This window comes from Rhinolophus hipposideros (assembly GCF_964194185.1).
Source record: "Rhinolophus hipposideros genome assembly, chromosome: 5".
Taxonomy (NCBI): domain Eukaryota; kingdom Metazoa; phylum Chordata; class Mammalia; order Chiroptera; family Rhinolophidae; genus Rhinolophus; species Rhinolophus hipposideros.
In genome coordinates, this window is record NC_138051.1 from 34637970 (window position 1) to 34654210 (window position 16241).

At 34.5% G+C, this 16241-nt stretch overlaps 1 protein-coding gene across 3 annotated transcripts in view; it reads left to right on the forward strand.

Annotated features, from left to right (window-relative positions):
• CDIN1 (CDAN1 interacting nuclease 1) overlaps positions 1-16241 on the forward strand; it is a 223145-nt gene that overhangs the window by 144210 nt on the left and 62694 nt on the right. The window contains exon 11 of one of the 3 annotated variants that reach the window (XM_081049982.1): positions 1850-3148. The exons of the other annotated variants lie outside the window; for them this stretch is intronic. Within the exon in view, the coding sequence (XP_080906108.1) occupies positions 1850-1865 (16 nt within the window). The 3' untranslated portion in view covers positions 1866-3148. Of the gene's footprint in view, positions 1-1849; positions 3149-16241 lie in introns of those variants that run through there. 3 annotated transcript variants of the gene reach the window in all.

A 16241-nucleotide genomic window follows, 5' to 3' on the forward strand; every position in this document is an offset into this window, starting at 1 on the left:
GATTTGTTATTTTAACAATTAGTAATTTCAATAGAAATTGCATTACCTTTTACATGCTTTGCTTTTATAATTTCAACACAACTGTTTTAAAAGTGAAAGGAATTAGAGTTCTTTTTTTTTTCTTTTTCAATTGAGTTGATTGATTAGTTGCATTATCCAAAACAATCTATAACTTAGAGTGTTGGAATTTACAGGAAAGTTAAGCTATATATTATAGTTCAATTCAATATCTCTCCATAAAATTCACTTTAAAATAGTTTCTTCATTATGACAGCCCCATTTCAATTATGTTTTATTTGGAGTCATATTCCTCACTTCATGAATATATTAATCTTGGGTTTTCTTTGTTTTAATTGCATCAAAACGGAAGTTTAGGAATTATTTTTTGAAAAATAGTTCTTGATTGCCAAAAACTTAGTTTTAAAGCAAAAAACAAAAGGACTTGTTTAGAAGTTAACCCTTAGCATCCATTGTTTTTCTTTCTTTCCATTTCTTTATTTTATTTTTTAATATTTCCTAAGTCAGCTGTTTCATGGAAAATGAAATCTTATTCATGTATGTTTGTTTCCCAACAGAAGACAATTGCTTAGCAACTCTAAAGCCCAACCCCTTACATTAATTGAGATTTTTGTACTGTAATGTATGTGTCTGAGTTTTTGAGACCCTAAGGCTTTCACCCAACTTGAAGACAATGATGCCAGTGAGCTTCTGTCCAGAGTTAATCAGCTGCAGAATTTGTAAACTGCACATGTGTCAAAGTTGAAAATGTTAGCACTCTAATAGAAGCTTGAAAAGGTTAGATCTGATAAAAGCCGTCAGCAGTTAAAGAAAGTGATTTATGGGAATGTAATGACACAAAATGCCTCATTTATCACTCATCTATAGATAGGTTAAGGTGCCTGTGTCATACTTTTAAAAACTTGACCACTTCGAATTGTCAAAATAGGTACTTAATTGCCCTTCATCCTTTTCATTTTGAATTTATTTCATTTGAGTTCAGTAATTTTATCTACGATCACTTTACTATACTTCACTTCATATGGTTCCATTTAAACTACTTCATATTTTGGATTTTCAAAAACTGTACATCACTTATCTTTTTGAAGTTTTATTAGCTAACGCTGTTGCAAGGAAAGACTAAGCCAATCTTATGTATGTTCGTTTACATTTTATTTAATACGGATACCACTGAGATATGTTAAAGTTTCATTTTCTCTTTTCTAACACTTGTGATTTTCATCAGTATTTTATAATCTCCTAAGTTTTCTGTACAACTCTCATTAGAAAGTACAACATGAGGTTTTTAAAAGACAGAGCCATCAACTGATTTACTGTCCTAGTAGCTCAACTTAATATTTAAACTTCACACAAATTATTTAATGAAAACTTTCCTGTCTGGTTCAATGATCACTTTTTAAAAAGGATTAAAAAAAAGTTAAGAGACATGCCAGCTTGTATTTCTTTCCCAGATTGATTATAAAACATTTATTTCTCTATACATTCTAAGAAAAGTATTCATAAACTTGGAATTGCCAAACATTTATTTGCTTATTTAATGTCATTTAGTTTATACATAAATATCTTAACACTGTTAAATAAAAACTATTTTACTAACTGCCAATATATCAAAGCAATGTTATAAAACACAAATTTTATGAATGATGATTACAGTTTTAGACTCTTTAGAATAAAGGATAGAATTGTTTTAGGGCTTCTTGGAAATTATTCAGATCATTAAATAGGCAGAAATGGCTCAGGTTTTGCCCCTTTGCCCCTATAGCCAAAATACAAATTTGAAAATTTTGACAGGTTTCAATTTGTCAGCCAAGTATTGCACTTTTTTCAACAGGTACATCCCAGGCTGATTTAAAAGAAGTCAGAGCAGTTTCTTCAACAAGACCAAGGTGTGAAAATAAACAGGGAGTGGAGGAACTGTCCTAGGAGAGATAAACTTAAGAGACATCATAACCCAATGCAGTTGACCTTGTTGCACCTTGTTTCCATTAGAAAACAAATGTGTGAGACAATCATTAAAAGTTGCATATGGATTGGTATGAATTCTTAAGTCCAAGAAATTACTGTTAATTTTGTTAGGCGTGACAGAGCCATTGTGGTTATATATAGAAATGTCCATTATTTTTAAAGTGATACGTATGTTAATATATAGAGGTGGAGTGACTTGTGACCTGGGATTTCTTTTAAAATAATGTTAGCAAAATAAATAAGTTGAGAGAGAGAAATGTAAAAGGGGATATAGAATCTGTAAGATGAATATTTAGTGAGGGAATGCTCTACTTTTTACATATTCAAATTTTTTTTGAAAAAAAATTGTTTTCTTAATTGAAAACCTGAAATGTTAGGGAGGTTGTTACATCAATCTTGTCCAAAAGTATTGGTTTTTAATATAAAATTATATTATGTTTTCTTCCTGCCAATCTTAATTTTAAAATCATAAGGTATAATCTAAAGGTGTTTTTTTTTTTTTAAATCTTCAAAGTTTATCCAAAAAAAATCATCTACTTGGCTAACACCAAATCCAATCACAATATTTTACCCAGTAGCAAACCTGGTATCTTCTAATATACAAAAGAACTAGGATAGAACTACGCACTATGCACTAGAACTAGAACTATGCACATTTATTCAAAATATGACAGAAACCTATTAGCGTACTTATTTGTACTCTTAAAAGTATGGAGCTTCCTAAATGATATTAGGAATCTTTTTTGTTGTTGTTTAAAAACATTGTAAATGTGTCATTTCAGTCCTATATTTATAGCAAATGAATTTTAAAGCTTTTATAACTCATATTTTAAGCTTTTTTTTAATATCATTGTTTACCAAACATGTTTTTGTGTTGTAAATATAGTTTCCTAACTTAAGGATATTACACTAAATGTGTTTCAAGTGTATCTTTGTTAAGAAAAAAAAATATATGTACATTTAAAATCTCAATTTTCCATGATTTTAAAAGTCTGTATTTACTTGGCTGTCTTTAGACATTCGTACAGCAGTATTTTTATCTTTAAATGATGATAACAACAAAATCTGAAGGTCTCAAACTCTTAAAATATACCTTGATTTAGAGAAAATCTTTTTGTAATATGAATTCATCATTTACCTTATTGGTATTAAAGGATAGTTAACCAAATTCATTGTATTTTTCTATTTTTGTAGATAATTTACATATATTAAGGCAACACAAGAAACCCTGGTTCAATTTAACCTTCCAGAGATTAATTATTTTATTTGAAGGAGTTTCATTATTTTTTTCAAATCCCTGATTAGGAAAAATACATATCATATGTGTTTATATAATCATAGGAGTCAAAATTGTCTCAATCTATGAATTTTAATAGTTTGCTCTTGTGACAACTATGAGGAAATATATTAAAATGCCTTAATTACAGGGCAAGGAAAGGAGAAAGCACGGTCTTTTAGCATATGATCTTTCAATTGTTCACCAAAGGATAAAGAAAGCATTCAAGCGTGGTTTCAAGAACTGTCAGCAATAAGAAAATTCAGTGTACTTTATAGAGCCTTAAAGACCTTTCTGGGAAGTAGATTTAATTAGAAAGTAAAATAGACTCTTCATTTTTAAGAAGTCTTAAAAAGTTATAAAATTTCATAATGTTACTTTACTAATAAGGGTATTATCTTCGTATCCCAGATGAGAAAAAGTCATCCACAGAAGCTATGATATTGGATTCACACAATGGTGAATCTTATAAATATTTTTCTTTAGGTTTGATTTAAGAGTGAGAATGCTAACGCAGTGAAGTATATAATAGGTTTAAAAGGCCTTCTCTTATTCATATATGCTGATTGAATCTCACCCCTACGTTAGGAACACCTAGTAGTCTTTCTGCCACTAACAGAAGCCCTTTTACCCACATTAAAGTTCAAAATGATTGGAAAAAAAATGATTTTGCATTGTTTATCTTAATTAACATGTCCATATATACATTGTTCCTTTTAACACAACACTAATTCTCTGTAGTCGGGTGTAAGAATTTCAGAGCACTGTGTTCCTTCCCTTTAACATTAACTTTCATATTAAAAAAAAAAAAAGGAAAGCTAATTTATTTTCCACTGAGTTCAGTCAAAAAGCCTAATTAGCAATATGTCTTCAAGTTGCATTAACTATAGAAGGTTAACCTGACTATGTGATAAGTAGCTGTTTACAAGTAGCTTCAGCCTGTTCGAGAGCTTTGCTTCAGCCTGCTTGCTCTGCCTCTGTCAAGGTGTTGAGAGCTAGTCTGCTCTTACCAAGAGCTCAGGCAACAGTGTTTCCCAGCTACTTCCAAGCACCAAATGTATTCATGTTTAAATTATCTTCATTTGAGGACACCTCATTCAAAGACAAATCAACCTCAGAAGAGTTGTGTTTTTAAGTAATTACTCTTTCGTTGAGAAACTGTTTCCGGACCAGTGTTGTTATTTTTCCAACTAGTCAATGACTAATGTAGTCACTGTTCAACATTTTTAAAAAAAGAGAGATTAATTTTGCAGTGGATTTGAAGACCTTATTAAAATCTCTAGTGCCTAGACTCTATTTTAAATGATGCTATGAAACAATAGAGGCATAGTACAGGGACTGGTCTCCAGTTTAGCTCATACAGAGATGTAGCCGCTAAAAATGTCTGCTCTGGTTTTCCATTAACTTGAGTTTCTCAGTTTAATTTATTATTCCACAAAAGATACCACAAACTACTTTGTTCTTAAATAGTCATGCAGTAGATTGAGTAGTACTTGAAGATTTGTTGCATTTTGACTGTAGGAAAAATAATGTCTCTGCATGATAATGAGTATATGATTTGCATGTGTGTTGTATAATTCACAATATACATATGCATTCATCATGTTATTCTTTGCAATATGATGAATTATGTCAGTTTATTGCATATGTCTGCACGTACCTCATCTCTTAATTAAAGCATTAATCACTAAAATTACCAAAGATACGTAGTTTTACTGTACTTTCAAAATTTAATGTTGATCTTTGCATAGTAATACACATATTATTTCTAATTGGTAGACTACACTGAGACATTTTAAGTAAGGATTTCCATGTTATAACTCTATCATATCAATTATTTTAAATATGCTTATCTTTATACTTACAACACACTTTTTAACCATTTTAAATCATTTTTATTTGAGATTAATTTCCTAAATCACTAAAATTACCAGACATACATATGTGTATGTATATGCATAGTATATGATCAACTTTAAAATTTAAAAGACTATATATATAGTCTGTACTTTTAAATTTTAAAGTTAATCTTTTCATAGTCATATACATTATTTCTAATTGGTAGACTGTAAGACATGTTAAGATTCCACAATAAGTTCTTAGCATATCAATTTTTAGTGTTATCTTAATATACATTTGCCACACCCTTTAGCAATTGTGTTGTTTAGTAATTGTTTCTTTCATTTGAGATTAATTATATTTGATGTTAATTTCCCAACATCTAATATTTGTTCATTTATAAGTAATGAACACTCGCCAATCATGTGATTCAATCCTTTAGAAATCCATACCTTCAAAACAGAATTAAAAAATGAGAGGCTTTGAGGAAAATGGAAATTTGGGAAGGGAAAAAGTACTGTGTGGTCACAGATTTTAGTTGTTAAAACTTTGCTCATTAATCCATTTAACTTTTTGTAGAAAAAAATTTTATTCATTTACCCCTAAATGATTCTTATGACATTAACCTTTCTCAACTTAGCATCCAGATCATCAAATATAAGTCAGATCATGTTAATCTTTTGCTAAAAATCTTACAGCGGTCACCTTGTTGACCCAGAGGAAGAGCCAGAGTCCTGATTTCAGCCTTCACAGCCAAGCAGTCATCACTGTGACCCCATCTCCTGCTCCATTCCTCCTCACTTACTCTGCACCAGTCATTCCGCCATCTTTGCTATTCCTTAAACTTGGCAGGTGCGTTTTTCCTCAGGCTCTTTACACTGAATGCTCCCTTTGCAGGAAACACGTCCTTAGATAGCTACATGGTTCAGTGTCAAAAGTCAGACACCGTATCACCTTCTCCCATCTACCCTGACCCTCCCCAACAGCCTGCATCTTGCTTGCTTTGTGTTTCTCTATAGTCCTTTTCACCTACTCACATGATCTCTATTGCCCCTTATTTTGTTTGCCCCACTAGAATTAAAGTTCCACAAGGGCAGGGATTTCTGTCTTTTTGTCTACTGCTGTATCCTCAAGACTAGAACAGGGCCTGATATGTATTAAGTTCTTAACAAATATTTGTTGAATGAATGAATAGATTTATTATAAATAAGCATAATGTATTTTTAAAATGTAACTATCACAGGCCAATATTAATGGCACAGTTGTTCATATTATCAGCGTTCTATGTTCCCAAAGTTTCCGACATTTGGAAGGAATGTTAAAATCTCATGTATATGTAATAAAAATAAACAGTCATCCGTCTTTCAGTTTTTCAGTTTGAAGAACACAAGACAGGCTATCCTCTCCGTTGCTTTTGTTTTCCCAGGAAACCCACTGCAGTTTCTGAGAGAAATAACACCAACTTAAAAAATAGTAATTATTATTGATATTGTTTTATATGCTATTAGTAGGTTTGGAGAGGATATTGAAATTAATTTGCTAAACATTTTATGAGAAATGCACACAGTGACACATTTTAACTATTACTTGTGACTATCAAGCATCAAAATTAATTATGCAACTATTCCAAATGTTAGCAAATTTAAAGTAAGGCAGAAGAGGCATCTTGGAGCCAAGTGGAAATATGTACGCATCCTCCTATTTCCATTTTGATTACGGAGAATTATACAAAAGTGTTTTATTGAATTTGAAAGATCCATAGTGTTGGCCATCTCTGCACATGTCAGAGCCAACAAAAATTGAGGAGTTAATATTCCACATGAACTATCATGCAAAGTCTTATTCTTTTTTTAAATTCTGTTTGAATATTCATCTCAAATGCTACATTTGCTACACAAATCCACATTACTTAGCGAGAATGATTTTATTTTGTATGGGAAAAGGGCTTGCTTGGGTCAGAATTTCACTGAATGCTATTCACTGAAAATATTTTCCAAAACAAATGTTGGGTGGTCAAATGATTGTAGACAATGTTGCCTACTACATTAAAATTTCAAAGAGAAGTTCTATAGCAAGGAGACATGTTTATTATTCTTTAACCCTACATTTCTTGAACTTACTTGACCAAAATTCAGTTTTTGCATCTAACACCCAATGTCCTCTTTGGAATACCCTCCTGGGAACTCTTGTGTGGACTACTGACAGATAGATGATAATCACATTAATGGTAGGATGTGAGTGAGGTGGGGTTGGGAGCAGAGGGGGCGAGCTACCATTTCTGTGCTGTCTCCAATGAAATAAGTAATACATCCATATGGGCACCCTAACTAACCACACTTCTCATTGAAAAGCCCAGATAGCCTCCCTTAGACCGGAAATTGTAAAGTGAAATGCTTGCAGGGGCCAGGCAGAGAGCTTAGAGTATGAGAACCGTGGTGAACCTGAGAACAAGTAGGCTTTGACAGGGAGCCGCCACCCCTATGTCTCATCCTCTTGTGACCATGTAGATATAATGAGCCCAATATGACCAGATCTTCCAATTCTTCAAACAATATTGAAAATCCAGATTTTTATGTTTAGTCTCCTCCTACATTTTAAATACTGTTAACTAATTCCATTTAAAAAAAAACCCTGGAGGCCAAACAAAATGTATCCCAGAACCACTCCAATATGTGACCTCCTCTTTAAGAGGAACTAGCATAGCAACATAAAAAGGAAAGGCCTGTGAGCTAGCCTCCGAATACACTCCTTGCTACATACATGAAACCCTTGAAGAAACAAAGTAATAACTTTACCTTCAGTATTTTTGAGACCAAAATATTTCTAACTAGGTCTTTTAAGTCTAAAAATCCTTAAAGACCAGTTTATCGTCTCATCAAGTGACTTTTTTTTTAAATATTTGTAAAGCATGTTTTCAGTTTATTGAAAAATAAAATGATACTCTCTAGGTATATTGGTTTGCTCGGGCTGTCTTGACAAAAGACCATATGTGGACTGGGTGACTTAAACAGCAGAAATTTATTTTTTGACAGTTTCCGGAGGCTGGAAGTCTTGAGATCAAAGTGTCGGCAGGATTGGTTCCTTCCAAGGGCCATGAGGAAAGGATGGTTCAAGGCCTTTCTCTTTGGCATTTGGATGGCTGTTTTCTCCCTATCTCTGGAGCATCTCTCCTCTGTACCCATGTGTGTTCAGATTTCCTCAGCGTAGGAGGACACCAGTTTTATTGGGTTAGGGCCCACCCTCATGACCTCATTTGAACCTAACTACCTTTATAAAGATTATATCTCCAAATAGGGTCACTGTCTGAGATACTGGGGATTTAAAACGTCAACATAGGAACTTTTCGGAGGCTACAGTTTAGCCCATTACACTAGCAAAGAACTTTCTGGGGGGAAAAATAAGGACTCTCAGGTCTGTTGTTTAGTTTTTTTGAATACCTGAAAATTAAAGATACAAATTTTAAGCACAAAATGTTATTTTTAAGCCAGGAACAGTCTTGTGTGTGTGTGAATTGAGAAGGAAAGAGTAAATGAAAGTATCCAAAGTTTTATAGAACTTACCCAGGTACCTGCAAAAAATGTCTTGTGTATGTGACCTATTGTACTAGGAAAAGAAGGGTTGCAACTGGAGATCCATGTAATTGGACCACCATCAAGAATCCAACTAGATAAGACGAAATGAAACATCTATGTAATAAACATATAAAATATAGTTTGAGCTAAATAATATGATCCAAAGTGAGATATGAAAGTTTACTATTAACTTCAAGACATAAATGTTCGTGGGATTTCTAAGCTTTTGCAAAGCAATTCATTTTTTTTTTAGTGTTTGTATTATTTTCTCTTGTTTTAGTGTTCCTTAATATAGAGGAAAACAAAAAATCAGTACATTTTCAGATTTTAATGGCCAACAAAGAAAGAAGGCAAAAATTAAACAGACTCTTGAATTCAACATTGATTATGTGAACTTTTTCAAATCACCTTCAAATTTAGGTTTATTTTCTGAACTGCTTGCTCTCAATTTTCTTCACATCTTCATAGATTTCTGAGACCCCAATGTGTTTGAGACCTTCTTCTGGAGCTTTTCTATTGTTTGTTTACCTGTGTGATAAGTATTTCCAAGTGCAGACTCATTTTCTTTCAAAACTGCAGCAGATTGCTGAAATTCACTTATTTTCATCTTTATTTATTCATTTAACACATGTTGTATGCTAGGTACTCAGATAAGAAGAAAAGATCAAAGAAGAGCATGGTCCCTAACCTCAGGGAGCTCACAGTCTGGTAAAATGAACAAAAATGTAAAAGAGGGAATTTGTGTGTTAAATGCAGTAAGAGATTAGCATAAGGTCCCCATGCTGAGTGATGGGAACAATCACTCAGGCAAGAGTGAGTGGGAAAGACCCATTAGTTGGATCGTAAGAAAAGCTCACGGGTTTTCTAGGAAACTGATTAAAAGGCAGACCAAGTTGTATGTTGCAAAGGTGAAAAGCATGAAAACATGGTGTATTTAGGGAATTTTAGGTATGTACCTTGGTATTTCTGAAGTGTAAATTGTGTGTCAGGACATGGAGAAGTTGAGACTGGAGAAATGAGAGCTAGGAGGAATAAGAACTAGATAATGAAGAGAATTTGGAGAAATCATGTTGGCATTGGGGAGCCTTTGAAATATTTTAATTAGGAAAAAAGCGTTTTAAACAGATCATCAGGGGAGTGATGTGGGGTATAGATTAGAAAGAAAACCACTGAGAGTTAGGGTATTATTGCAAGTTCATTTAAGACTTAAGATCTAATAAAGTGATGGGTTTAAGAAGAGTAGCCACCAAGGCAGCCTGACTCTGCTACTTATAAGCTGTGAAACCTTGGGCCAGTCCCTTAACTTCTCTGAGCCTTAGTTCCCTCATCTCAAAAATGGGGATAATATTAGAGTCCACTTTATAAAGATGCTGTGAGAATTAAATGGGTTCATATGTGTGAAGTGTATAGAACCATGCCTAGTACATAGTAATCACTCAGATATGTTAGCAGTTTTTATTATTATTAATCATTAAACTGTAGTGGCTAGGATAGATGATAAGTGTGAAGCAAATTAAAACAGGAGAATTCAGGAACGATCTTGAGATGCTTGTAGAAGAGACTACTCAGCTATTCGTAACGTGCTACCTGGACTGAACACCTAAAGATACTCTGTGTTCTGCAGTTTCTTCTTGGTATCAGGTTCTAAGTGTGCAGCTTTTATGTTTTAATCTAATCAAAGACAACTGCCAAAACATCTCTGGCATCTGCCTCTCCATCAGTGGAGGCAGCTGTCAGGGTCCCTGTCACCTCTGATGATGCATGAGGCCTAGTTACAGAATGAACATGACATGCGTCCTCGGGGTCCCAAGGCATAAGAGAAACCAAGACGAGGCAGTACATCAACCTATTGCCTTAAATATTTTCTTTGTCATTCTAAAGAAGTCTTTTCCATTTTGCATTTTTAAGAAGTCTCTGCAAATTTTGGTGTCCTCTCTATTTTTCCGAGTTTACTGGGCCATCCTGAAATCTATCACCAGATGATTGACAGTAGGAACTTTGCAACCTTTTTTCTATCCTATTTAATGGGGGGGAAAAGTCTTTGTCACTCTAACCTGATACTTGTAAAAATGAATTCTGCAGTGAGGGCTTTAACAAAAAAAGCCCACCTTCTCTCCAGGCTTTTCAGAGCACCATCTGCTTCAGTGGAGACAGCAGCTGGCTGCCAAGTACCTCTCCCAAACTCTGTGGTCTATACCCCAGAGGTAGGTTATCCTGGTTTCTCCATCAGGGAGCGAATGTCAGCCAGCCTCGCTACCGTTCTTTCCATGTTTGGTTAAGAAGCCAGAGGGTTCTTGAGTCTGATTATCTCTCTCTAGCTGCATCCAGGGGTCTAGTTAAGTAAGAGCCCTACTTCTTTGCCATAGCTAATGTGCCAAATTAATATAAGCTCCTCGCAGGCAAGGGTAATGTTTTTACTCATTCAACAGAGACACACTGAGCACCTACTGTGTTCACCACTCGGGGCGCACTAGCAATGCAGCAAGGAATCAGACACATGTGGACCCCCTCCTTAGGGAGCTTATGTTATGATGGGAAAGACAGAAAATAAGCAATAAAGGAATAAATATATTGTTTTCAAGTCATAGTCAACTGATCCTGGAATGTCTTTCTGACTAACTGAGGTAAAATACATCTCAATAAATGTCTGAGCTGAACTGCATTCTACCCATTTGAATTGGATTCCTCTGCACTTCAAACTCAGACTACATTTGAAAACGGCCTTCAAGTGTACTGTCATTTCGTGCACAACTCTACCTAGCCCATGTGGAATTGGAGGCGTTGAATTTTTAGGCTGGAGGAGGTCTCTGTGATGTAAACGTTTTCTGGTAAATGGCTATTGACCTGAACGCTACACTGTCTAGCTTCCTACATCGCCAAAACAGCTGAGCACCTATAGTATTAGGGAATACCTAAAGTATCCCTCACTGCGTTAGTACACATCACTAAGCCAGTAAGCAGAAAGGGTGAGTAAGTGGGTGTGTTCTTATTGTCTGCATACTGCAGAGTATATGTATAACCCGATTATGATAATTGGATCTTAACAACAACCCAGCCAGCTGGTACCTGTAATTTGAACACTCACGTTTCCTTATGCATTATAATAAAGCTAAAGAGAAAAAATTTGCAGTGTCCCCAACATTTGTAAAAGCAGTGATTTACTTTCACCACTAAAATAATTTACATTAAGTTGCATACTTCATTTGTTATCAGCACAGGTGTAGGGCCATATAAAAGATAAGTAAATTTGTCATTGTTTTCCATTAAGCACTCATTCTGTGATAAGTGCTGAGCTTATAAAAATAGGATGCTGGCCTGCATCAACTTACTGTATCTCCTTTTAAATTTATTTAACAATTTGTTCAACTTTGGTATGTGTTACAGTCTGAATAATCCAAATCTGATGTCACTGTTATATTAACCATTACTTTCTAAAAATATTCGTGGCCCACGGGACAGAACTCTGAACTCCAAGGAGTCTCTGGAACTTTCAAAGCAATTATTATCCAGTTTGCTTTCTCATCTACGTTATTATTCTTTTATTGATATGTATATATATATAAATTTTTATGAATATATTATTTTCACATATCCTTAGTATGTCTAAGTATGGAATTGATTCATATCAGTTAAATGTATTCATTTTAAAATATTACTTATTAAAAATTTTTCAAATCATAGGACATAGAAATATTTACAAACATCCTATTCATAATTGTGCCATACATAGTTGGGCATCTGAGTTCTTAAATGGATCTTTTAAATTAATTTTTAATATCCCTCTTAAGGCTTTGAAATAAACGAATCCCTGGGTTTTTTTGTGTTTGCTATTATTTTAAGCAATAAAGATTGGTGTGTGTGTGTGTATGTGTGTGTGTATTGCTTTCTAAATAAAAAGCATCATTTTAAGAAAAATTTAATTTCCAAAGTAGAGATTGAGAAAAGTTGTGATTGTCCTGGATAATAATGTTGTTGTTTTTGTTTTATAGTATAGCTTTCTCTAAAATAGTTAAAATCATTTTATGGATATTCATCTTGCATCCCTACCTAACCCAAATCACTCCACTAGACGGATAGGGGCAGAGATTATGATCTTCATATATTAAAAACATGCCTAAAGAACAGGAACATGTATTTTGAAGTACACCTAAATATTCGGGAATTTAAAAAAGGGGCATGAAACTTGCCCATCACACAGTCAAGTTTCGAATGACACGTCTTTAAATAGATCCCTAGCCTTTCAATCTTTTTAGTATACCACTCAGATAATCACTGAGCAGAATTTACAAAGAGCCAACCACGAACCAGGCACTCTGCTAGGCCTATGAATACAGAGAGTCCCCAAAATACAATTTCTGTTCTCAATGAGCTGAGTCTAATGGGGGATGCAGAACAGTAAACCAGCAGTTTGGCCAATAAGCCAATAATTACAGCATACAAAGTACTGGGATTGAGATGTGCCTGGAGTACATAGAGTGGAAGTTCAGGAGGCTAATTCCTACAAGCCCCAGTTTAGAGGAGAGTGACAGACGTACGGGGAAGGATGTTTTGAGCAGAAGGCACAGCATGTGCAGAGGCATAGAAACTTGAAGTTGAAGCTGCCAACCATTGTAGTGTGATAAGAGCATAGAAAATAGGAGCCGGGTGAAGTCTTGTAGGATGCCACAGGTTTCAAACATTATCTCTGGGGCAGTGTAGATTGTGTTTGTTTGTTTGTTTGTTTGTTTGTTTGTTTGTTTTTAAGCAAATTGCTGACACAGTTAGATTTGATATTTAGAAATAGTTGTGTTGTTCAGACACATTTTGGAAAACCAATTAGAGGTGTTTGGTTTGTGGGATTTTTGTTGTTGCTGCTGTCTGTTTGGGGTGTGTGTGTGTGTGTGTGTGTGTGTGTGTGTGTGTGTGTGTGTGTGTGTGTGTGGTGTGGAATTATAGCAAAGACTAAGAAGGGAAACCAAGTGGGAGATTATTGCTTAAGCTCCAGTGTGAAAATGGAGAAGGAACAGAAGCAGTTCAGTGGAGCTGGAAAGAGGGAAAGGTGGATACTAAAGACACGTGTTGTTCTATTCCTTTCCATTAAATTTGGGTTGGAAAGGAGGGTATTTATAAGAGAAGTAGTTAAACTCAGAATACTGAGTGGCGTTTAAACCATTTGCCTGCCCTCTTTAGTGTCCAGTTTATTTGCCCTGAGACTTGAAATGAGGGCTTCTAATTATTGGTGTCCTGTGTTTTTTCCCTTAATTCTTTATCTATGTCAAATAGAACAAACAAATAAAAATTAACAAAATTATCTGTTATCTACAAATCATATATATATATATATATATACATATCACATATAAATATATGTGTGCATACACATATATATATGTACACACACTTAGACACTCTGTGAGTAAAGGAAAGCAGGGAGTTGCTAAAAGTTGGAACATTCTCTACCAGAAATTTTTAGAGAATCTATTTTTAAATAAATATTTTTCAAATTGTTGGCAGATTCTTAGCAGTTAGTGCATTAAAAAAAAAGAATAATGTTTCAACCAACGTGTGTTTCCTCACCTTAAACAATGAGTGACAATATTTGGAAAATGTTTGTTATATTATCTCTCTAAATAAAAGTTGATGGTTCTCATAACACTGTGACAAACATTTCTGAATGAGAAAATAGTTTGCCTTTCAGGTCATTCCTGAATCAATTTATTTTTAAAGCATTTATGTGTAGTTACAGGAGTTCACAAAAAAAAAAAAAAAAAAGAGTCAGCTGTTTTGTGGCTTCAGTTAGCCCAGGGTTTTCATTTACTCCATGCCCTTATTTATAAGTGAACTCTTCTGAAAGTTATATTCTTCCTCTTATTTTCATTCATAAAGGTTGATGTCTCTACGGTAGTTCCTTGAAAAAACTTTATAAGCTCACTCAATAATCATAAGCAGGGGAATGAAAAAATTAAACACTGGACTTTTTACAGCCAGCCAAGACCTCCCAGAGATATAACCTCTCCTTTAGGGTGAAAAAGCTGAGGCCCAATGAGATTGTCACTCAGCGTCAAATTCTGTAATCTGTGAATTGGACAAAACATTTGAAAACAGAAAGGAATGGAGTTAACATTTATGGTTGGAATCATTTTAATTTTACAAGTGTTTAGTGTTGTAAAACTGCTGTCAATTACCGTGACATAGAGAATTCTTTAAATACTAAAACATTTTTCTTAATAATTAGTAACATCCAATAATATTATTAGACCCCACTTCCCACTACATGCTGACCCAATACCAGACCCAAGGATGTTTCATGCTGAGTCTTGTTCCCTGGCTGCTGTGCAGTACCACACTGTGCATTCAAATCAACTAATGATGATTTTAAAAATTTAAACATGGAGGGGGATAGTCTAGAAATTATTTGCATCATTAGTTACAATCCAAGAAGCGTTATAATGACTAAAAAGGGCACAGGTTTGGAGGAGGGAAGGGCTAGGTTTGATTCCCATCTGGCCACTCTCCATCAGTATGGCCTTGGGCAAATCACTTGATCTTTTTTTTACTCATCTGTAAAATGAGCACAATTTAGATTATTATGAGGATTTATTGAGCTGAAGTATATATAGTGCCTGGCCCAAATTACACATTTGATAAAAGGTAACTAGAAGTACTGAATGCTGGGCTACCCTTAATATTCCAAGTCAAGGAAAACAGATACTACAATGAGATGTTTTGGCAGTCATTGCTGGGTCTTAGTTTGTGACTTTGTTAGAATACCCTACTGAGGCGCCAGCGCTGTAGTCAGATATCTCCCTCTGTTCAGGGTGAGGCTGCTAGAATCTGAACAACTTCCTGGAGAGCGGAACCAATGACTAATAAAATGCCTCCTTGCTAAAGACCCCAAAGTTCGTCTCCAGCACGGGTGTTTTTGTTTTTTTTTCCTGTTTTCCCTCTTTTTTTTTTTCCTCTTCCAACAATTGCTTCCCTTACTTTGGAGCCATGTCGTGAATTGGGGATTAGTAATTTCACTTTTCCAAGATCTCAGATACGAGAAAAGAAGTAGATTTTTTTTTTTTAATTTAGATTTAAGTACAAAAAAAAAAAATCCAGCAGCAATAAACTGGGAGTACATTAACCATGTGGGATTATATCAAAGTAAAAGGGCATTTACTAGATCCATCTGACCTCTGATTTGAGGATCAGTTTTTAAAAACACCACCAACCAGACTTGTAACATTTGCAAAAACTGCCGACAGACCCAAATATGTTAAAGGTTGTAATCTCTTGAAAGGAGTTGGTTGATTTTCCTGTTGCCCCTCCTATCAACTTTAACCTCCAACCTTCTCCGGCATGTATCACTACAAATAAAACTGCTGAGGTTTGACAAGAGGATATAAAGTCACTAGGCCATCGCACAGGGACGGCCACGTGATTTTCTTCAACCTGAAATGAATGCTCGGTAATTTGGGTTTTTCAATAGGAAGTCGTAAACACTCATATCACTTTAGTTTTAATAATTACTGTTAAAAAACAAAACAGTAATATACATATTAAATGATGTTTGACAACTGGAATTTGGTGGTTTTGTTATTGGTTGT